This window comes from Numida meleagris, chromosome 3, assembly GCF_002078875.1.
Source record: "Numida meleagris isolate 19003 breed g44 Domestic line chromosome 3, NumMel1.0, whole genome shotgun sequence".
NCBI lineage: Eukaryota > Metazoa > Chordata > Aves > Galliformes > Numididae > Numida > Numida meleagris.
This window is the reverse complement of record NC_034411.1, coordinates 96,809,307-96,832,692: the sequence shown is the minus strand read 5'-3', so window position 1 is coordinate 96,832,692 and position 23,386 is coordinate 96,809,307. Positions and strand designations below refer to the sequence as shown.

The 23,386-nt window shown below is 42.4% G+C and overlaps 1 protein-coding gene and 1 long non-coding RNA gene across 9 annotated transcripts in view; one reads left to right on the top strand and one right to left on the bottom strand.

Moving 5' to 3' along the window:
- ASAP2 (ArfGAP with SH3 domain, ankyrin repeat and PH domain 2) overlaps positions 1–20,200 on the bottom strand; it is a 92,439-nt gene extending 72,239 nt beyond the window's left edge. For all 3 annotated transcript variants that reach the window (XM_021390454.1, XM_021390455.1, XM_021390456.1), the window contains exon 1: positions 19,635–20,200. In XM_021390454.1, coding sequence (XP_021246129.1) covers positions 19,635–19,760 — 126 coding nt within the window. In that variant the 5' untranslated portion in view covers positions 19,761–20,200. The remainder of the gene's footprint in view (positions 1–19,634) is intronic.
- LOC110395720 overlaps positions 20,249–23,386 on the top strand; it is a 29,029-nt gene continuing 25,891 nt past the window's right edge. For all 6 annotated transcript variants that reach the window (XR_002436589.1, XR_002436591.1, XR_002436590.1 and 3 more), the window contains exon 1: positions 20,249–20,432. This is a non-coding gene — a long non-coding RNA (uncharacterized LOC110395720). The remainder of the gene's footprint in view (positions 20,433–23,386) is intronic.

Genomic DNA, 23,386 nt, shown 5'->3' with positions numbered 1-23,386 from the left:
TACTATATTTTAGTCTCACTTACAGTCCTAAAAAATGGAGAAGGGGCTCTGCATTGCTTGCTTTTCGTTTCATTGAAGGACGCTGGTCCCTACTCACAACTCCAGATTCAAAGGAGTCACATATCAGTATAAAATACTAAAATGTGAGCTCTTTGTCTTTAGTACTGCTCTTCATAGTTTCTCATCCTTTTCTTTGTCCAAATCTTACCATAATAAATGAGTTTAAATACAGCTGTAGCCTTATTATATTTTCAAATTTAAATCCAGTACAGCACAGGGAAGAATTTCTTCGCTGTGAGGATGATGGAGCGCTGGAACAGGCTGCCTAGACCGACTGTGGAGTCTCCTTCTCAGGAGATATTCAAGGCCCTCCTGGATGCCTTCCTGTGCGACCTGCTGTACGGAACCTGCGGGGTGGTTAGACTCAATGATCTCTAGAGGTTCTTTCCAACCCCTACATTCTGTGATTTCCATTTCATACATACAGACACACTACATCGATGTGCACACATACACACACACACACACGTGCCCTCTCCTCCTCCAACTGCACGCATGTTGCCCTCTCCTCCATCAGCTGCTGTGTGCACTTCCCATGCAGTGCCAGAAACACTGAAATTTAAAGTGGCTTGTGATATTGCATATTCTAGCTTTTTTTTTTTACCCATTTACAATGTCCAGAAAAGCTCTGAAGCAGAAGAAAAGTAATCATTTAGTTCATACAGTGGGTTCATTTTGTCCTCTCATTTAATCTTTCAAGCTTTGACTCAATGAAAGTCCAATATCCCTCTCCATGGCAAGTGTTTATTTTGGCATCTGTTTACTCCAGCACAATATACTCAAAGTGGACATACGAATTATTTTCATGCTCCCACTCAGTTTCTACTGATAAGGGCTCAGACTTCCTTGACTTCCCTTCTGTTAAAAATAGTAAGAACAACTTTAACTTAGGAAAAAAAATGCATTCTATAGATACAGTACATTAGTAAAGAAGCTGCTCTGCTGTAGAATTTGTTATATGTGGCACGAACCGAAACAAATTCAAAGCAACCTTCTGGACAGTGCCCTTGTCAACACAGTATTTTACTGAACACAGTATTTGTGCCTCCTGTTCATTTACGTGCCTTCTAATGCTAATCTTGTGAACGATTCTCAGATACACTTCTTTTTATATCACACCTGTGTGGTGTTGTGGTAGCATACCTAGAGAGCATAGACATCCTCTGAGAACCAAGCTGCTGAACAGTCTAAAACAAATATGTTACCAGCAACCAGAGCGGATCTTGTTCTCTTGACATGAATTTCAAGGCTTCTAAATAAGTGCTAATAATGAATTATAATAAATGAACACAAGAAAATTAATTATTAAGCTTGGTACTCACATCAGTATTCTTCAAAACGCGTAGCTTATCTCTCTTATAATGACACAGAAATATGATGTTCTGCAAAAAAGTCTTGTACCTTACAATCTACAATGACTACATGGTGAAAAAGAACACAAAACATGTTCATTTACTTCAAATGAAATATCTGTAATATTAGTCTTTTTTTTTTTTTGTTCTGACTTCAACTTGTTTTATCCCTCCGTGCCGCTGCAACACATGATCACATACAACACACACACCCACCCACTCAAATTACCTGCAATGTATGACTTTTTTTTTAAATTGCACTTTTTTTTCTAACTAGCTACGGTTAACATCTTGACACCCATCACAAACACACTTGGGAAAATACATCAGTAATGTGTCCAAAGGAATTCAGTAACATCAGCTTTAGGCATTTGGAATGCCACGGACTGAAAAGCTTAAAATGGTACCATTGAAGTGAATGCACTTCTGAGGCCTGTACATACCGACTGTAGAAGATGCAATTCAAATCACTGTAATTTTTTTTTTGCTAAGTTCCACATGCCTGATGAGAATTTAGCAACATGCATGTCTTTAATTTTTGGAGGCGGGGGGCAACATACCAAAATAAAGAGAAGAAAACATAGCTTTCAAAATAAGTGCTACACTAGGGAGAGAAGGACTGAACTACTGCTCGCTGATCAGTGGCCTGCGATCAGTTTTCCTCCTTTAAGAACAAAGTCCAGTTTCACTTGCCAAAGGCCAATTTCCATTTTAACTGCTTCAAAGCTTTCTGCTTTGAACAAAGAAACGTGCCAGCTAATTAGAACCAAACCCATCTTACTAGGAAGAAATCAGCACTAGGTTAATGAAACTTCCTGAAATGCTATTCTACATCCTAGTTCATGAGCCACAATCTGTCCCGCTACTTTAAAATAAGAACAACAATAACAAATCTGTTCAAGCACATTTCGCATTGCCTAGGAAGATTTCAGCCCCCTGGGAAATACAGTGTTCAAACACTTATTGCTGCTTCCCAAAGACCAGCCTCAAAATCTCAAAACTAGCATCAGTCAAAAAAAATCTGCATTCTCTCAATAGGTCTGTACAATATTCAGGGTTCTGGAAGGGAGGGTGCTTCAAATTAATAATATATTCGGTACATTTCAGGCTGACAACAGATAAATGAATGTGTTACTTGCTCTTTTCAGTGGAGTAGGGCAAAAGCAAACTGTTCTATTTTTACTATATTTAATTGGAGGAGGAAAATAAGTAACAAACATCCTGAAGATTTTGGCACCTTTTACAGAATCTAAGGACGTGTGGAACAACAGGGCAGTAGCAGGACGAATGGCCAGCCCGTGGGCTCTACTGGTTAGATGGCCACTTGGAAGCCAGAAGCGCGCAAACATCTTTTGTGCCAAATTTACAGAAGTCTGGGTAAAAGTCTTAGGACAGAAGTCTTAGGAAAGTCTGCTTGCACCAGTGCCTTATACACTTATGGCCCAGAAAATATACGTAAAGGAACAGAAAAATGGCTACACTGGGTCAGATCAACAGTCTGTTTAACCTGGTATCCTCTCTCAGCAGTGGCCAGCAGCATGCTTGGGGCAGTGACGCAAGAAAAGCCCACATACATCCTTCCCCGGGATAACCTCCTAGATTCCAGTAGCCACTTTAAGAAGAAAAGACTGAGAGACATCCAACCAGAAAACACTACGCAGCCCAACAGGCTACTCTCAAGAGAAACAGGAAACCAAATTTTCTAACTCTACATAAGAGCAAGAGCAAACTCAAGCTGCCTTTCCGCAGCCCAGCCAGAGCGCTTTGATGACTGCACTGCAGCAAGCTGTGGGAAGCAGCGAGGGAGGAAGGAGAAGGAGGAGGCCTTCATCTTTGCTCCTTCTCTTACAAACATTTGAAAGTCTCTAATACATTCCATTCTTCTTACCCACAGAAGTTTCAGTTTAGAAAGGCTAAAATTAACTATTTGTGATTTCTGGTTATCCAGATCTGAATTTGTTAGAAGTCTCAACCATTTTTTTTTTTTTTTTAAACGGGGGGGGTCAATTGGAACAACAGAAGAAAAGATCACAAAAGTCCTGCTAGAAGAATAACAACATTTCAGCAAACAAATCTCCAAATCATACAAAAAATAACCCTGGAGAAAGATCCTGTGTGCTTTTCCCCATACTGCACATTTAACTAATAAAGATACAAATAGAATACAGCATATTCCTTTTAAATCCAATATAAACAATGATTTTAACCGCTCTATCTTTAAAGCAGACTCTAACCTCATCTTCAATTTTAGTAATTTGCATTAAAGTACTGTGCTACACAACAGCCATAAATCACTCTGTACTTCACACCTTCTAGTATTTCAGGATAAATAACAGTGCCACAGGCTGCTGCAAATGCTGAACACAAATAGGAGCAGCTTTCCCAGAGAGAAAAGGATGCAGAAAGAAACACAGCCAGCTAGTACAGAGAGGAGAAGTGAGCAAGCAATTACAGTAGAGACAGAGCAAAAGTGAGCTCCTGCGCTTAGCCAGACTGCTCTTATTTATACAGTAACAACAGCAGGTTTTGAACACTCAGACTGTACTAGCAAGCACCATCTTTTGACGTTTCTGGTGCATCTTTAAAGGCAATCTGGATCTTGCTGTAATTATATATCTCTGTCAAAAGATCAGAGACACTCACAGACATTCTCAGTTTGTTATTTTTCTATCGGAAACTGACTCTCTGCACTGCTACCCTCAATCTCCCATTCTGTTACAGAAGGTGGTAAAAAGCTTCCTAAGTTCTGTCATCCCCTCCAAAATCCCCTTTCCATTCTCTTCTCTGTATGTCATTTCCCTCCTCCATGTATTAGTCCCTTTTCCAACTCCTCTCCAGCTTCTGTCCACTGACCTGGCACATTCCGAGAGGGGCTGAAACAAGGGTGGGAAAAGAGCCTCATTTGTATCCTCTGAGACACAAGTCCCACGTTCTCGACTCAGTTTAGTCTTGAGTCACTTCTTTATTTGGAAAGTACACATGAAGGAGTGTTCCAGAATATTATATTCTACAATAACCATGGCAGTTAATTGATATATTCATAAGGTCTTAGGCCTGAGACATATCTACTTAAGAGACTATGAAAGCACAGAGACAGACATGCAATAAAAAAGATGGAGTTTAATGCAGAGTTGTCTCTCAAAGCCCCTTTCCACAAGAGCAATACTTCTCCAGCATCTGGGTTTGTGGTTCTTGTGGGCCCGGTGCCAAGGCAATCTGTTTAAACAAGCACTGGCCTATCTGGCAGAAAAGACTAGTAAGCATTTAAGCTCCAAACAACTGTACGTACAGCTAAGGGTATGCATGCTGAAAAGAGGTAGCACTATTGCTCTGGGAAATTTACACTTGTAAGTAAAAGGTAATTCTACTGCAAAGTAAAAGATGGGAAAATTTGACACTGCTGTGTCACAGAATCATGATCACAGAATCTCAGGGGTTGGAAGGGACCGCAAGAGTCCAACCCCCCTGCTAAAGCAGGTACCCTACAATAGGTTGCACAGGTACGTGTCCAGCCAGGTCTCAAATATCTCCACACAAACACACTTGAGCTCAGTATTTTATTTAAGTCATTGTACAAGGTCATGCAAGTGATCTCTGAAATTGTCTCCCTCAATGAAGATAAATCTTGAACAAGAGGTTCAGAGCCTACAAAGCCCTAGTTCCTACAAGCCACTGCACAATACTGTTGCACACTAAGCAAAAAAGGTGTCTACTCATTCAGTTTCCAGGTGCTTCCCTCACTGTATCAAGTTGGACTGACAATTAAGCAAGGGGTGGTAGATACTGAGCATTTTTTGAGCATCCTCTTGCTTAAGAGAAAGAATGGAGACCTTTGACACCAACTTCTTCTCAAGAACACATCCACCTCTTCATTTATTCTATAGTGAGTAATACAGTCTCAATTTCCCTTTTTACAATTTTACCACCATAATTGCAGCTATCTGCTTCCAAATCTGAGGCGAGTGGATTTTAAATAGAGAACTCATAAGCAAAATAACAGACTCGATGTATTTACTTCTTTACAGTGGTTCATTTTTTAAACAAAAGGTGCGTAAATAAAACTCCCTGATTTAATTCTTGTTTAATTTTCCAGTTGTACCAACCGATTGCTGAAATTCATATCCATTTATTTAATATTATACGCTCCAACAACCTAAGATACACCATTATGTAAAATAAGATCACATTTTTTCAAAAACAGACTTCTGATGACAAAGCTCAATTGACCGCTGTCTTGAACAGCCATGTCAACTTCTCAGTCTCTTTATCTGTGGTGAAATGCTCTGGTCCTCACTCCGCAGGAACATTTCTCCAGCCTCATATCCGCATCTCTGTCTGCTGTCAGCATCCACCGAAGCCCTGCATGATTCAGAGTTCAGCTGTTGGGAGGCCCAGGAACTACCGCCCTGTCAGCCTCACCTCCGTGCCATGGAAGGTCATGGAACAGATCCTCCTGGGAGCTATTCTAAGGCACATGGAAGGCAGGGAGCTGAGACGGGAGAACCAGCATGGCTTCACTAAGGGCAAATCCTGTTTGACCAACCTGGTGGCCTTTTATGATGGTGTCACTGCATCAATGGACAGGGGAAGAGCCACTGATGTCATCTATCTCAACTTCAGTAAGGCCTTTGACACTGTACCCCACAACATCCTTCTCTCCAAACGGGAAAGATATGGATTTGATGGGTGGGTTGTTCAGTGGATGAAGAACTGGCTGGAGGATTGAGTCCAGAGAGTGGTGGTCACTGGCTCCATGCCTGGATGGTGATCAGCGATGAGCTGTGTCCCCCAGGGGTCAGTGCCTAGACAGACACTCTTTAATATCTTCATTAATGACATCTGACAGTGGGGTCCAGTGCACCCTCAGCAAGTTTGCTGATGACACCAAGCTGTGGGATACAGTCGACACACCAGAGGGATGGGATGCCATTCAGAGGGACCTAGACAGGCTGAGCAGCGGGCCCAGGTAAACCTCATAAGGTTCAACAAATCCAAGTGCAAGGTTTTGCACCTGGGTCGAGGCAACCCCCACTACCAATATAAGCTGGGGGATGAAAGGATTTAGCAAAATTGAGGGCCACAAAAGTGATTCAAGGGATGGAACGCCTCTCTTACAAGGGTGGGCTGAAAGAGCTGGGTCTGTTCAGCCTGGAGAAGAAAAGGCTCCGAGGTTGCCTGGAGATGTGGTGGATGCCCTGTCTCTGGAGACTTTCAAGGAGAGGCTGGATCAGGTCCTGGGCAATCTGATCTAGCTGTTCATGTCCTTGTTCATTGCAGGGGAGTTTATGGATTCTATGATTGTAACCCTCACCCTATATCATTCAACAGCATTTACAATGAACTGGGCTGCTGAGATTTTCCAGATCTAATTTTTGCAGACTTCTCAATGCAGTACTCTTTTCCCTAGTACCCTTTTAAACATCAGAGTCAACAAGAATTAATCTTTGCAGAGCATAATGCCTTTTCACTCGGCGCATGACAAGCTTTTTTAATAATGAATTTTTAGTTTTATATAGGAGTATGAAACAGTTTCAAAATACAAGTTCTCACATCAGTGGCGTACTTTATTTTCAGTAATGTTTCAATATCTCTGCTTAAACCAGGCATACATCCCAGTTGCAACCTCTACGAAAGAGTGAAAAACTACACAGTATATGCTCCTTATGTATGATGCGCTTATTCTGCTTTGAAAACGAAAATCTTTGTGGTGTGTACACACAGACCAACTGGATGCCAATAAACTGACCCCTTCCTACCCATCCAAATCTTCTTTGAGTTTAACTTCTTACTTTATCAAATAATTGCAGGGACAATAAATTAGCCAACAATAGAACAGAGCATACAGCAATATAGCACACTCAAACCTCAACCGTGACAAGCCTCTGAGAGCTTCTCAACAGAATTAAACAATAAAGATCTGTATTGTGAACACCTTTGGTGTGTATATATGTATGTGCGTGTGTATATCCGCATATATATATATATATTTGCATATATACATATGAGGTGGCCATTCTGAAAGGGAAAAACAGGCACACAAACTGCCTAGTTCATGATACTCTGGGAACTTTTAGGACAGCATATTCCTCCAAGAACGACAGGTAATTAGAGGGGATCCAAAAGGCAAAGACAAGTCACCTCAGCTAAATCAAACGCCGAACCAGCTGTTAAAAAGTAGAGTCAGGTCTACCTGTAGCACCGGTGGCATATTAACTACTACAGATCAGTTTTCTTTATGGATGAGCTGCTTCCTTTTACAATTTAATGTATTTTCTATAGTTAAACTATCTGTTTAATTTGCCAGTTCTCACGTGAAAGTACAGGTCCCAATAACAAAACTCATTTTCTCTTGAAATACTATATAATTATTTCTGTAGTGGCTTCGGGACTTCAGCCTGTAATTTTCACTCCAAACTTTCTAAGTGCAGTGCGCTGCCTTTGAAAACCTCTGCATGGTCTCTCAATATTAATACATACCTTCCAATGAAAGAATAATTATAGCACAATTAACAACAGCTAAAGCAAATAACAGATTGGCCCAGTTATGCCAATCAAACGTTTGATAACATCAATATCTTCCCATTTGGGTTAATTGGAAAAAAAAAAAGAAACTGCATTCAGTTCATTTTGTTGATGCTTTGTCATGCTGTAACCATCTGTGAAAAGCTTGAGTTTCTGTTGTATAAATCTGTAAAAATAATAGTCTTTTAATTTCCGTTTGGGAATGTGTTTTTAAATGGAAGAATCCATCCAAACCATCACACGTTGGCATTCATTTCAGGTGCTCAATGAGAGAGATCTCAGGACACTACTGCACTCTTGAAAACAATCATTTAAATTGGAATTCCAATAGCTTTATGTGCAGCTAAAATTAATGGTTCAGTCACTCCTGCCACTAAGGACAGCTTCCCAGAAGTGTAAGTGATACTTAATTCACAGAGTTACTAGTGCATCCAGTAGTAGATTAAAAAAATATCCATTTACACCATATTTGATGTAAAAATAAAAGCCCTGCCAACAGTATGACCTTCGCCAAACTAATTAGGGAGTTCAAATACATAGAAGATATCTGTAAAATGGATTAATCAAGACTTCTCTCCACTACTGACCACCAGTAAGATAAATTCGTACACAGCCAGCTACCTAACACAAAGCACCGAACAACTCTTGCCTTTCCAATTGCAGCAATTCAGAATACAGAGGCAGGTGCAGGCCTATCAGCACTTTTGTTCTGTTCCCAAGAGGAACAGGAACCAGCTATTGGTTCTGTGTCTGAAACTCAAGAGACAGATGCCCAAACCTATGTGGCTCAGCACCCGTAACATTACACCATCACCGAATCCATACACGACTGGCAAAAACTACTGATACGAAAAGCATGTCAGCCACCAACAGCCACCAAGAGAGCAGTAAAGCAACAGAAAAGAACGAACTAAGCAGAAGAATGAATGAAATCAAACAAAAAGCAGCTTACAAAAGATTTACTACTTCATTGCCTCTGTAATGATACTCTCTCCAGCACAGCTAGTGTCTAGCCTACAAGAAACTCAACATGTAGGAGGACTCTGCCGTTATTTTTGTTGTTGGGTAACAGACACCTACAGCACTGTAAAACAAACAAATGATTAAAAACACGTGCTTTGCATGAGTCTGTACTGCATGTGATAACAGAGCAGGGGCTTTGTGCCTGCATGCGCTAAGGAAATTTCCACTCCTACTGCTATAGCCAAACAGTAATCCTGTTTGATTGAAGGGGCTTAAAATGATTAGGAAATGCATTTGTTTCTAACTTGCCTTCCCTAAAATACAGTCTGAATTTCCTTAAAATTGCATATCCCAGTAAGAAATCTTGTGCAAAGAACATAAACCACAAAGCATGAGAAAATAATCTATGCAAATGTTCACATTGCTTCGGTATTTTGCCTTCATACACTCTTCCTAAATGTAGAACAAAGCTTTCAGAAATGTAATTTGCCCAGTTCTAATCACTTCAGCTGTTTTTATGTAGCTACACGCATACTTAGCATAATGCCTACACAGAATGATAGATTTCAGACCAGAACTACATTGATAATCTGATCTTTAATCAGGGATAGCTGAGGAGTCTGCAGTCAGCAGGTGCTCCCCTACACCACACAGCTCTGAGACAAAAGGGAGCAGAGTTGCAGCCCTCACTCTCAATTCTTCATTTTTCTTGGTTTAAAAAGTCAGATGGTAGAATTTACACGGTATGTTCCATCATGTTAACTTTCACAGCCACTCGTTAAAGAGTACTCCAAAGAAATACATTTCACTGCACAACGTCACTTACATAGTAAAGTGAACAGAGTTCACCTATACAAAGAAGCAAATTTTTCAAATTCTGCCCAACACCTACTCACTTGAAAACAAAGCCTTCTACTCTACACAAAAATACATCACACTAATCAAGCTTATTTCCTGCAAAGCAGCATTGCTCCTAAGAACGATATTCACTTACAGCACTGCATCTCAGTTCCTTCATCAGTAAATTTTCCCCCGTAAGGCAAATTATTGTCTCTTTCCCAACACAATTAACTCGGAGATAAAACTAAGAGAGTCTGCATAACGCTTAGTCTTATGTCCCACTTTCTGGATATAGCACACAACTCTTCTTCCACTCTCCCAAACAGCAGGGTAAGCTGCATCACAGCTATAGCTCTCCATCACTATCCCTTTCCTACACTCCCTGCCCACCTCCTTACTCTGCTGATCCTCCTCACGTCAGCCCTCTCCCCACATCTGCTGTCTGCCGCTTTCACCCCACTTTCTGCAGAAACGCTGACGTATTCCCCCTTCCTCTGCAGTTCCTGTCAATTCTTATTTCTCTGAACTTCCTTAGACTTCTGATACATTTCCTTCTCGCCTTCTTAATGCTTCTGCCTATGTCAGTTCCTGACCCTCCTCCACAACACACAAACCATCACAGTGCTTCTGCTGCTGGGTGATCCCCTCTGCTCTCTGTTTGTTTTTAATCAAGACTTCATCCTCATGCTCTTCACTTTTTACTGATCCTCATATTTCTTCTTATGTTTCAGCTGTCTGTTACTTTCTAAGTCTTACTTTTTCTTGCATTCCTCTCTTTTGTTGTTTCCTAGCCAAAATTTTCTCCCCCCTTAACTCCAATCCTGACGTAATTTTGTGAAAGAAGACTGGATTTAGTCCAAATGAAAGAAGCTGACAGTCATCTTAATCACAGGCAAATCCAGTATCTAACAGCAAAACCTCCTCCAGCTTATGTCTCTGCCCCATCAAGAACAACTGCATACAGCGAGCCTTTTGAATACAGAAGAGCTTGAGCTTGGTGCTAACACATGCAAGGCAGAGGTGAAAAAGACTGGAGGAAAAAAGAGAAACGGCCCTACCATCAGCTTGCAATACACTCAATAGTTGCGGACACCAAACTTGCATTATTCCCTATCTTGATTCACATTTTCCAGGCGAGTTTAAGAAAAAAAAAAGTCTCAGATGAAACATAGTAAAGCAAGGATCTTAACCTTTCGTGGAAACTTTCCTCTACAGCTTTAGAATTATGGTTCTCAGTAACTCTAGGAGCCACTATCCTGAACACGTTGTTTAAACGAGTCTCAATAATCAAAGCATTAAAGAAAAGAAAATGAGTTTAAGAACAGCCATTACTTCAAAACAGTTCTTAAATCTGTCTTAAAAGATTTATGTAACAATTATATTAGTTCTCTGATGGCCTATCAATTCAATCCCTGTTCATCTCTTTGGTGCATTCTTCTGCAGAGTACAGACAAACGTCCAGAACTCTTCATTCACAATACTTCCCAACGTGAAGCTCACACACAACTCATTACAACTTCAAAAACTAAAGCAAACATAAAAGTACAGTCCCCTTGCAGTGGCAGTTTCTGCAAATACCTGCTTGCACTATTTTTCAAATATTTCTGGAAGCAGGAAGAGAAGCTGGTTATTTTGCTAACCTGCCACTCAGCCAGGGATACTTGCAGTACCTGAATAAAAATCTCCTCAATTTAACAGCCATGGTCTGTATTTCTGCATCTGCTGCAATCATTTTTATTAGCAGAGATTATTTATTCTTCTATTTCCATTCCCACTTATTCTTTTTACCCCTCTGTGATTAAATCAAGTATCATCTTAGTCTTCAGAGGATTTATTAGGAGTCTTTGCAAGTCAATATTCAAGTTCTTTCAGAATCCTGGGAAATAAGTTAACCAGCCCCAACAAATTGAGTGCTTTAAGCTCCAAGTCCTGTTTATTGCTTTGCTTGCTTGCATTTCTATTTCTGCTCTCCATTCGACCTAATACCCCGCTTCGAGTTCGAAAACTGCAGCAGAACACTTGTTAAGATTTGGTAATACTTGTATTACCCTTTATCACTACATTCTGACTGAGTATTGTCCTTTCTTTGCCTCCCCTCAACCCTATGTGCCTAAAGAATGCTTTTGTTTTCCTTGCTGCCTGCTGCTACAAGCCAGAGAAACTCGACTTTTACAAGTTTGCCCTTTTTCTTTACTCTTCAAACACAACTTTTCTCTCTCTAATGATCAGTCTTTTTCTCCTCATTTTGGACAGACTCTGTTCATTTGTGACATTCTCCACTTTGTTTTCCAAGACCATACTTTTTCCAATTTTCCCCTTTCTTGGGATACTTGTATTTCTCATGCTTTAGTAAATAAACTCTTCAGTTCTGCTGATTTCACCAGCTCTCAGTTTAATGAGTTTTTTCCTCTGAATACAACTTTTTGGATTGTTTTCCTTTGTTTTTGCATTTAATTGCTTTGTTTTGCTTTTAATATACAATGATACAACCTTTAATGATTCCACAAACACTTTGCTTGCTTCCTCTTTCATCCACAGCATCCATCTGATTGCTGCCTCACAACAGTACATTCTCCTGCTCCTACCTGTTTCCTTCTGTGAAAATGAACATCCTGGCTGTAATCACAGATGCCCAACCATAACGTGGCTGAAACACAGCTCTTTTTCTTCCCCCTTGCATTCTTCCTCTATGGCTGCAATGTTAGCAAAAAGCCCAACCATATAGCCAACAGGTTGTCTTAAACTGAAGCCTACCATCAACCATGCTGTTTCCTTCTGCACAGTATCTCTTCTGCGTACGTATGTAGCCTTTTGCTCTACGACGCTTCATTACTTCACCATTTAATTTTGATTATTACAAGAATCTGGCCTTGACAAATAGTCCTCCACAGTCCCATCCGTTCATGATACTACTGAAAAACCTTTCCATTCACCTTCTATGCAATGCATACCTCTCCCTAGTTGCGGTAATAACACTCTCACAATGTAAGACAATGGTCTTCGATTCTAATGCTTACAAGAAGGCAACACCAGTCACCTCTTCCTCACTTTTGACTCTGCCTCCTCCAGTCAGACTCACTCCAGCCACCAGCACCCACTTCTTTTTCAGAATCACACATACATGCTTTCCTACCAACACATGGTTGGTAATTTTCTTACCATGTTTATTTTTATAGCATCTACAAATCCTACTGAGCTACACACATCACTTTACATAGAACAGGAAGGAGAGTGGGGATGGAAGACATTCCTACAGCTGAAAAAGCTGTAGAAAGTTTTTACCCAGTGAGTGTCTCTTAACTTTCCATTTCTTTCTTTTTTTCCCTCCAATCTCCTATCAACAGGAGACAGTTCTTCCCTCTCTTGCAACTTCACTGAATATAACATTTATTTGGAGCCAGTGAGGACTGAAGGACTCTTGCCACTAGCCCACCCACTGAAGAGAGCCCAGCTGGCCGAAGCCCCGCTGACCTGGGCTGTGGCTCTAGGACCATGGACAGGGCTGCCTCACCCCTTCCAGAGCCTGGCCCCATTGTTGGGCCACATGGGCAAATCCAGGGAGCTCCTGGAGACAGGGCAAAGCAATGGTAATCCCTGTACCAAAGCAATTTTAAGAAAGAGAGATAAGGAGATTGTTAAATAGCAGTAAAGTACAGGGAAGCTCTAATGATAACCAAGAGGGAAGAGCTAACTGAAATGGGGCTAGGGCCAACTTTTCTAAAGCTTCAGGTGTAAACGTTACTTGCTTTGGGGGAACAAGGTTTGACAGTGTGAGATCTTAGCAGTAAGGCTCAGAGACTGGGGTGCTGGAGTTCTGAGAAGGACTGGTTTTAACTTTATGTATATATGTACACGCACACGTGTATACGTAACACAGAAAACACGGGAAGTGAAAACCATTAAAAAATTGGGTAACAGTTGATCTGAAACATTCATGAAGAATTACTCTAATGCATATGAATAAAAACAAACCACTTCACAGTGGTTTTCTTATATTCTGCTATCTATTCATCAGCTATGTCTTATTCTACATGTGGACCGTTATGTGCTTTGGAACAGGGATTAGGCTTTTGTGCTGTGACTGTGGAATGCCTTACAAAATGAAGGCCTCACCTTTACCAAGCACTGCTGTACTTATGGTACACAGAACAACATGAAGATAGGAACAAGCAAAGGTGGGTCGAATCTAAGCAGAAAGAATCTAAGCCTCTTTCCACGTCTACTCTTTTTTATCACCAGAATGAAGAAAATGCAGTGAGGCTGGTTCTGAGGAATGCAACAGCACTAGAGAAAAAGTCCAAGCACAAAAGCCACAGTTAATAAAATGCTTTGGAAATGCGTGTATTTTCCATTGACATTCCCCCCAGGAATGGGGCATTTGGTATTAAGAAGCAGACGCCCCATTAGGTGCACCAAGGTAAGGTATACAGCAATCTGTTTACATAATTTGAAACTGTTTTAACTGACTGAACGTTGTAATGTTCAAGGTTTAAGTTCTGCTTTATAATACATACAGAGCTCCAGCTGAAAACCTGCAACCTAGCTCCTGTATTCCCACAACTTCCATCCTCAGTTTCCTTCTCAAAAAAAAAAAAAAAAATCCAGCACTCCTCCATTAAGTCATAACACCATTTGTGCCATAATTACTTTTCCAGAAACATCTTTCTATGCAGGTGACAGAAAATTACGACTACAGAGAGGAAGCAGAAGTTGAACACAAAAAAAAAGTTTTAAACACTGCATTTATAGAACTCTATTTAGCAGTGAGGTAAAAAGAAGTACGCAAGTATGTTCTAGAAGGAGCAACTCACAGCAAGCGCAAAGACATCAGAGTTTACAGATAATAGCAGTAAATTACACATCTTATATTGCATTTGGGATAATTTTTTAATATTTCTCGAAGTATGTGAAAATTTCAAAAGCAAGGCAACATCATGAAGGCACTGTAAGAGAGAAGTCCAGTCCTGAAGACTTAAAAAACCAGAAATACATAGAAAGTATAATTTTTCAGAACATGCATATGTATGCTGGTATCCAGTCTCTCACTCACTGATCCTACCAAGCTGTTATTACCTCTTGCCCTCATTAGCTTTGCAGAAAGACAACAGAGCAGGGAGGATTAAAAATTCTACGTACAAGAGAGAATGGAATTCAGTGAAAATTGATCCCTCATGCCTCTCAAATTCCGTTAAAAACTGTGGGATTACCGTAGAGGGGATGTAGGTGTTAGGACTTCAGATAGAAAAAATTGTGTTGTAAATGACAGCAAGGAATGAAAGCATTTGATACTGAAATGATACGCTGTATTCTCTAGGACTGAAATTTACAAATATATAAATCATTTTAACTGTAAAATGATGAACACACTAAGGTGCAATGATCATGGAAGAGGACCTACAGAAGAGAGGCAAGTACAAATCCAAAATTACAACTTTGGTTTTAACATTAGTTTCACTGACTTTATAGAAATTCCTGGAGTGGCTTGTAAATAGATCCGAAACAAATAAAATTACTTGTATCCAAACAACTAAGACCATTTTTGCCTACCCCCACACTCCTCTCACTTGCGTCTTCTCCATCTTTCCAGCACACATTTGTCCTGTCTACCAAAAACACATTTGTCACAGCAGCAAGTGCTACTATACTGAGGGAAGGTGTCCCAGTAGCCCATTAAACTTCTGTCAGTGTTTCCATTCTCCACTCTTTCTAGGGAAATCCCAGCTCTAGTGAAGTTTAAATACAGGCAGGGTAAGATCTGTGCCTGAAATCCTGGCTTGGATTGAAACGTCCTCAGAACACCAACCACCTGCTACTCTCTATTCACGTAGCAGCCTGAACAAGAGCCCCCCTGCCCCTTCTTTCTTGGTCCAGAAGCACTGTACCACAAGAAACAAACACAACAGGAATAAATACTTCCAATTTTTACGGGCTTCAGTGCCAAACTTTATTGTAAGATTTACCCCATGCTCCGAAATACAGTGGCACGCTTGGATACTATTCATTAAATCACTCAGTAAGATAATCATTTCCAAAAATATTTAACGATCACAGATATTAGAACCTTTTTCAGGCTCCATTACAGTTTAGGGACTATTTTATTTAACTTACAGCACCTGAAAGAGAGAAGTGTACATTCCAAGTAATAGCAGTACTAAAATCAGATTTTTAAGCATTCATAGCTTAAGAACAGTCCCTACCCATTTTTAGATCCTGTGATAATGGGAGACCTTTAACAAAACCAGTAAGCTGAGAAGTCGGCATTTGTCAAACCAGATTACTGACTTCAAGCAACCCCTCCCCCGTCACGTGACCGTGCTCTGGACTGTATCAAAACTTGTTTAATTGTAGTCATTATCATACATGCAAAGATTAAACAGTAACCTGTAAGGGCCTGAGACATACTGCTCACTTGTAATGTAGTTTTGGCAGAAGCTAAAGAGATTCCCATCATTTTGCTAAGCAACATTCTTGTTTGAGAACAATACAGAAATTATACGATTCCTTTCCTTTTGCAATCACACTGTGCTCCAAGAGCACACCTTTCCTAATCCCTTTCCCACTACTGGCAGGAAAGGATCAGCTTCTCTTCCTCCATGTGTTTCAACAAGCACTGCACTTCTGGAGATCTCAAGGGCTGCGATCAGCCATCTGTCATTGGTCTGTACAATCACACAGAATAGTAAAACTCCAGGTATTCTCCACTGGCATTAAAAATCAACCATACTCTGCAACTGACAGAGGTCAGTTAATCCAAGTTCAGGAAACACTGATTTAAGGCAATACCATGGCCCACAGAGACATAACTGGTAAATGATACACATATAATTGTCCAACATCTTATTGATCCCCTATCTTAACAAGCCTCTTCCACTCCATCACTGAAAGCAAGGCCTCGTTAACTGAACCTTTAAGACACTATTATATACCTACTAATTAACTAAGACAGAATTACCAAACTGGTAGCCAGCAGCGTTAATAAGTGCAAAAAGCTTCCCACTGGGATCTGGAAGCAGCTCTCTTTGTTTGCACTGAGGTGCACTCACACTGCGAAGCCTCACCAGCCCACAGCTGCTGCACAACCGCCCCACATCTCTGCTGCAATGGAGTGCAAAGCCAGCTCCGGGCGGCACAGGCCGTTTCATAAACAGATTCAAGAGGAAAAGCAACTAAGGGACATCCACAAAACACTGCAATTTACCAGTATTGGGAATTTATTTTGTTTTTTAATATATGTACACAATGCCCTGGGAGATGAAAATTTAACCATCTTCAACCACTTGGTAAAATCAATCCATCCACAAAGCCAACAGCCAGTAAAGTTTCAACTCACCCATTAACTACAGAATCATGGAGAATCATAGAATACCCAGAGTCGGAAGGGACTTGCGTTGAGTAACACATTCCCTGAATCACACAGAGCCAAACCTCCCAGTTTCCAGAGCTGCATTGTACATGGCAGCAGCGTACCCAGGAAAGTGATGCTTCACAGTACATGACTCCGGAAATGCAGATGGATTCTCTGTGTTACCTGTTTTAGATGCATTCTTTTTAAGTCCTTGTTCATAACAACCTGATGAGCTAATTTCTGCTTGGCCTTTTGGAAAAAAAATTGTGCCGAGTGCTCTATTACACAATTTACAGACAGATTTTAATCAAAAGATCGTATTTAACCTGAAAAACCTGGTATTTTACTTTGAAAAGACCTCAGTATTTCCAAACTTAAGTGGTGTAAAAAGAGATTTCACAGTTTTGAAACCATGAAAATTTCTTTGTTGTTCTTGATAACACATAAAGAAGAAAATCAGCAGTCACTTAAACACACACCTTACAACAGCAGTAAGAATGGGCAGCAACTGCTGATATTTTGCCAAAGCTGCTAGATAGATCGATAAGATTAAAAAAGCTATGGCTAATGCAATCTCTCCTCAACCACTACGCAAACTTCAGTTAGATCTGTAAGGCACATTCGTTATCATCTTTATCACAAAAGGTAATTTTTGTATCTAAGTATGCAGTGTCTAATATCTGAAATATGCAGAGATACAAACTAAGTTTCGACACCCTGACTCAGCTCCTTTAAAAATCAAGCAGTGGTATATCAGCTTCTGATACACACACAAACACCAAACAGGCAGATTAAGTAAGAAAGGAATCCACTGATTCAAAGCTTTAAATGCATTTCATTCTTCTGATGCTAAAGTTTTCAAGATGCAGCTCTCTGAACTGGATTTTTAAAAGACCGTCAGATACATAACATGTATTATAATTTTCATGCCATAATATAGAAATTTTTGTGCAAATGAAATGTGAAAATGAGCATGAAAGAAAACTGACACGAAAAGCAAAAACTTTCTTCCATGTTTTTCTCTGAGAAATGATGCAACATTCTTACCATTATACAGCCTAAGAAATTGAGGCTGCGAGACCAAATTTTGTGAAACCCACAGTAAGAATCTCTAACTCTAGCAAAACCACTTTTAGTCCAAGTGCTTACACTAAATTATATTTTGTGTCAATCAATTACCAGACAGCTCTACCACACCACTTTAATGACTCGTTATTACAAATATTCTTCAAGAAAAAGTTACCTTTGATACAGAATTGTTGATCTTGAGACTATCAGGCTAATAACATGTAATTAAACACAGGCACTTAAGTGCAAGCTTGCATGGAAGAAAATTACCTCGGGAACAAAACAGTAATTCCTTCTGTGTAGATTATTTTGAATTCAGCTCCTTGCTTTAGTGGTTTTGGGAACTGGCAAAACAGGAAAAGCTTGAAAAGGGTGTTTAAACCCCTAACCTGGGTTTTGTTCTGGTAATAATCCATGGCTAGTGGCAGCTCTTTTGTAAGAAGGGACACTAACTACTGGCAAGATCCTTTTGCTGAAGAGGCTCTTTTTAGAATAGTTGCTTACTGCAAAACAAATGAACTGAACACACTGCCAAGAACTGATGTAACAGGTAGATGGAGAGATTAATCCTCATCACAAATAAGATCCCCCTCCCACAAGTTACTTCAGGGAAGCTGCTGGGGGAATGGAAATAGCGAGCGGCTCCGTCTCATTGTGTGTGTATGACAGGGATGAGGAATGCGCTCTCACTGTGTTCAGACCTGTCCCAGATTTCCGTCTGATTTGAAACGGGAGGGAAAGGAGTCTCCTTCTCAGGGAAAGAACTCTGTCTCTCACACAGGTGCTGGCAGCCACCCTCCCAGGCAAGGCTGGCTGTTACCACCAGCTTCAATGACACATTTCAGATATCTTACCGTAAAACAAACAGCCCTCTCCCCCAGACAAAAGCAGCCCAGGCTGCCCGCGAGCAGACAAAAAAGACTGAGCTGCGGCTGCCGAGCGCTGAGGGGAGCCCACCGGGGGCAGCTCCCGCTCGCCGGGGCCAGGCGCTGCTCGCGGCTCCTGAGGGGCCGCCTCGGAGCAGGGAGCGGGGGGCATTCCTGCGTGCGGTGACGGGAGGAGGCTCAACCCCCACCTGTGCCGGAGGCAGGAACACACGGGGGAAGGCGGGAGAGGTCCCGACCGCCTCAGGTGTATCGTCAAGGACGGCGCAAAGGCTGCCGAGCCCCGGCCGCCCCCCAGGTATGAGGAGGGCGGCACCGAGCGGCTCTCCGGGAGGAGAGACGAGGGCTCGGCTTTCCTCGTCCCCAGACTGCCCCTGCCCGGCCGAGCCGCCCTGGGAGCCGTGGGCAGCCGCGCCGCAGCCCTTCCCCCTCCCTTTTCTCCCCCCTCTCCCCATTTCCTCCCGGCGGCGGCCGGGGGCGCTGCTCGGGGCCGGGCGGGGAGGGAAGGGAGCGGCGGGAGCCGGCAGCGCCGGTAGCGCCTTGTTCTCCGCCGCCAGGCCGAGGGGCTGCGCTGCCCGCGCCCCGCCCGCCGCGCCTCACCTCCTCGATGGCCGCCACCGTGTTCCTGCACTGGGCCATCCGGGTGGTGAAGTTGGAGGCAGTAGGTGACTTGTAATCCTCATTGGTCTCGGACACGAATTCCGACACGGAGATCTGGTCCGGCATGGCGGGGCGGGGATGAGCGGGGCGAGGGGAGGAGAGAGGGGAGGGGGGAGAGCGGGCGGCTCCGGGGGGAGGGGAGAGCCAAGGGGGGGGCTCCCCCTCACATCGCCCGGCAGCCGGCGGCGGCAGCTCCCGCCCTGCGGGCTGCAGCGCGGCGTTGTTCCTCCGCCGCCGCACAAGGAAATTCCCCGCACCCACACTCCTCCTCCCCGCGCGGTCACGCAGCACCGGCGCCGGGCACACGCCCAACGGCGGGAGCGGCCTCGCAGCCCGCCCTCCCGCGCACACACACACAGGGCGGAGGCGGGTCCGGGCGCGGCCGCGCGGCACCCCCCCCACCTCTTCGTCGGGACCTGCCGCCCCCCGGCGCCCGCCCTCAGAAGATGGCGGTGCCCTCTGGACTCCCCCGGCTGCGTGAGGGGAGGGGCGGGCGCTCCTAGGGCCGCGTCCCGCCTTGTGATCTAACAACAACAACAGGCACGGAGCCGGGGGCGGGAGGGGGCGAGGTGCGGGGTCCTTCTGGTGCGGAAAGCGGCCCCTCGGGGCTGCGGGCAGGTAGCGGGCGCTGCGCCTCGCACGTGTCGGCTGCAGAATGGAATTTCTTCCACGAGTTTTGCGGTTCGGTTTCGAAGGAGCCAAAGGAAAGTCTGAGGAACCCTGTCACGGTCCCAAGAGGTCCGCGCAGAAATACTGTGTAACATTTATATCTCATTTCTTAGAAAGCTTTTTCTGTGCTGGAAGAGGAAGCGTTGGTATCTGAGTGAATGCTTTGTGCTTTTTATATAAAGCCACAAGGATGAATTGAAGCTGAAAATGCAGAAATTAGCCCCAACTGTGGGATTTGACACTGAGGTGGCAGAAGAGCAGTTGGCGAGTTGTCACCAGGTGTCATAAGGTGTCACAGTGCCCACTGCGCAGGTACAGGGACATGATCCACTGTGGTGAATCCTCCTGGCCTCAATGCACTTAGGACTCCCAGCCTGGTAGCACAGAAAGCATTGTAGGTCTGTATTTTGGCCTAGAAACCCTCCAGCGGCCTCTCAGTCCCTTCTGGTGATGTAGTTAATCACTTTCTATGAGTGATTCTTTATTACTGCGATTTAAAACTCCCCAGGGAGTTCAGATGAGCAGGCAGGTATTCTTGTGCTGTGTTTGTAAGATGTCCAAGTAAACAACTGCAGGCCTGAGCGGATGTTAGTACCCTTGGCAATCCTTGCTGGCACTGTGTTAAGTTCTCCTTTAACGTAAATGATGAAGCTTGTCAACCGTATTTCTTTTACTGACGGTAACAAAGCAGATGAATGAACAGTGACTATCTGCGTATGCTCTCCTTTTGTAACTCTTAGTAGCTTTTCCATTCTGGTAATTCTTTATTTTCTCTCATAAAGATTGCCACTGTTGTTTTGCTTCTGTCTCCATACAATGTTGTACAGTGAACCCCTCCCTCTCCTTGTTAAGATTTGTGCATGTTTCAGTTAATGAGGCACAGCCATATCTCGAGTATTTCAGTGTTAAAACACATTAAACTTGTCTGTGTCACCAATATTTATGACCAGGCTTAGTATAAATACTCATTCTTGCTAAAAATATGTGATGTTACATCTTCATTTCTGTATCAGCTGATGATGATATCATTGGAGCATTACCTAACCTCAAACTACCATCTAAACTTAGTAAACACTGATGTTCTTAAACTGTCATGTCTTCCACTGTGGCATGTTTACTTGTATTTATGCAGCAAGTTAGGTTAGATGATTGCAGTGGTATCCCCTGATCTTTAATGTAATAGATTCAAAAAACTGCCATCCCAATGAAGCTGCTAGGTACTTTGGTCTGTCTTTTTGCTTGACAGGCTGCTTTTCACTCAATTCTCCATCATCCTGGAGCCAAAGATACATGCTTAGTTCATTCTGGAAGGTTTTCCAGAAGACCTCAAATCATAATACTAAACTCAAAAATCTGGGGAGCCTACTGTTTCTATTAGCATTTTATGACAGTAGTTTGTCACAATTGCTCTGTGTTCCAGCTATCGCTTGTCTTTGTTAGTGTGTTATTTGGTACTCAGACATTTCTCCCTATAAGCATTCATGTATGAGATGCATTCATGTAATGAGATAATTTCTAAATATTGTTTCTTGATAAACCAAACTGATCAACTCCTCTTTTTTTAAGAGGGCCAAGCTAACTTGATTTGCGTTGTATTGACCACAAACCAGGATTGTGTACACAGATGGTGACAGTGGTTTAACTGACACGCGGTAGCTTGTAATTCTGCAGTAACATTTTATTAGTGTGTGTGAGTCCAGTGTCTCTCACTGAAAGGATGGTTTCTCAGCCCTTCAATCATTTTTATGGTTCTAACACCTCGATAAATTGTCTTGGCTTCCTGTTCCTTCCCTGACGTGTTCAAGAGTCTCATTAGGCTTTCTGGTTCCAGTGTCATACTGGTTCAGCATTATCCACTCTAACCTCTATGTATTTATGAGCAACACTGAATTTCAGGATCCAGTCCCATTGTTTGAATCCGTAACTAAGCGGATCAGTGGAATTTCTCAATAGTCAGAGAACTGTGAACAAGGCTCACTTGTGCTGGACTTGGTACTACTATTTTGTCTCCTGATTCTGCCTGCCTGCCTGCCTATCTGTGTATCTTCTCTGGCTTTGGACATTCCTTTCTTACCTGCAATGAGTACTAGATAAAACATCACTGTCTTTGACCCGGTCACACAGTTAGAGGGTGCAACTCCTTTTCTAAACTTCTACTAAAGAGAGAGAAAGAACAAAAACATTTTTCAAAGATCCGAACTCTGTGTGTTGCTCCGCTGGAAAGCGTTTGATCTTGTGGAAAAGCACAGAGCGCATCTCTAGGGAGCGGTGAGAAATACCGGGCTTTAGGTCTCTTTCACTCGCAGAAGAAATGAAAATCAGAAAACTCTGTTTGTACAAATATTTCTTCCCATGCTGACTTCAGACCAGCATTAATGTTTTCATCAACAGCTATTGTTAAAAGCTGAGTTAGACCTTCAAAGTCACAAGATAGATTTTAAAAGAACTGATTTCTTTCTCTTTTTGCTTCTTGTGCCTTTAGAAATCATATCTGTATGCCAAAATAGTGATTTTTATCACTGTCAGTAAGTAAGAATCTAAACCACGGACCAGGTGCTATACAAACACAAAAGAGTAAGGCAGTCTTTGGAGATGTGAGAATCTAAAATTAGCAAGTAGAAAGCTAATTGAGTGAATATGAGTGAATACTGGATGGCTCTGAGTCTGTGTGACAGGCAGTCTGTGATCTTGGCACGCAGACCAAGGCATTTTAAGTACAATCTTCAGGGGGGATTATGAGATAGGTTTGGGATGTTTAGGGGGAATCATTCCAAAAATGAGGTTTAGTCTGGGAGAAAGCGCATGAGACTTGCATCCTTAAGGTTTTATCTGTCCAAAGTTCGATGTTGGCATGATGGATCAAACAGAGGCAAAAGTTAATGTCTGTTCAATGAAAGGACATGCTGAAGGAGTTGTAAGAATAGCAAGGAGAGAACATGACGAGCTGGTTAGCGTAGTCGATGATCCCTCAAGCAGCTGCCTGGAATAGGACTCAAAATGTGTAAGGGATTTCTTTTTCCACA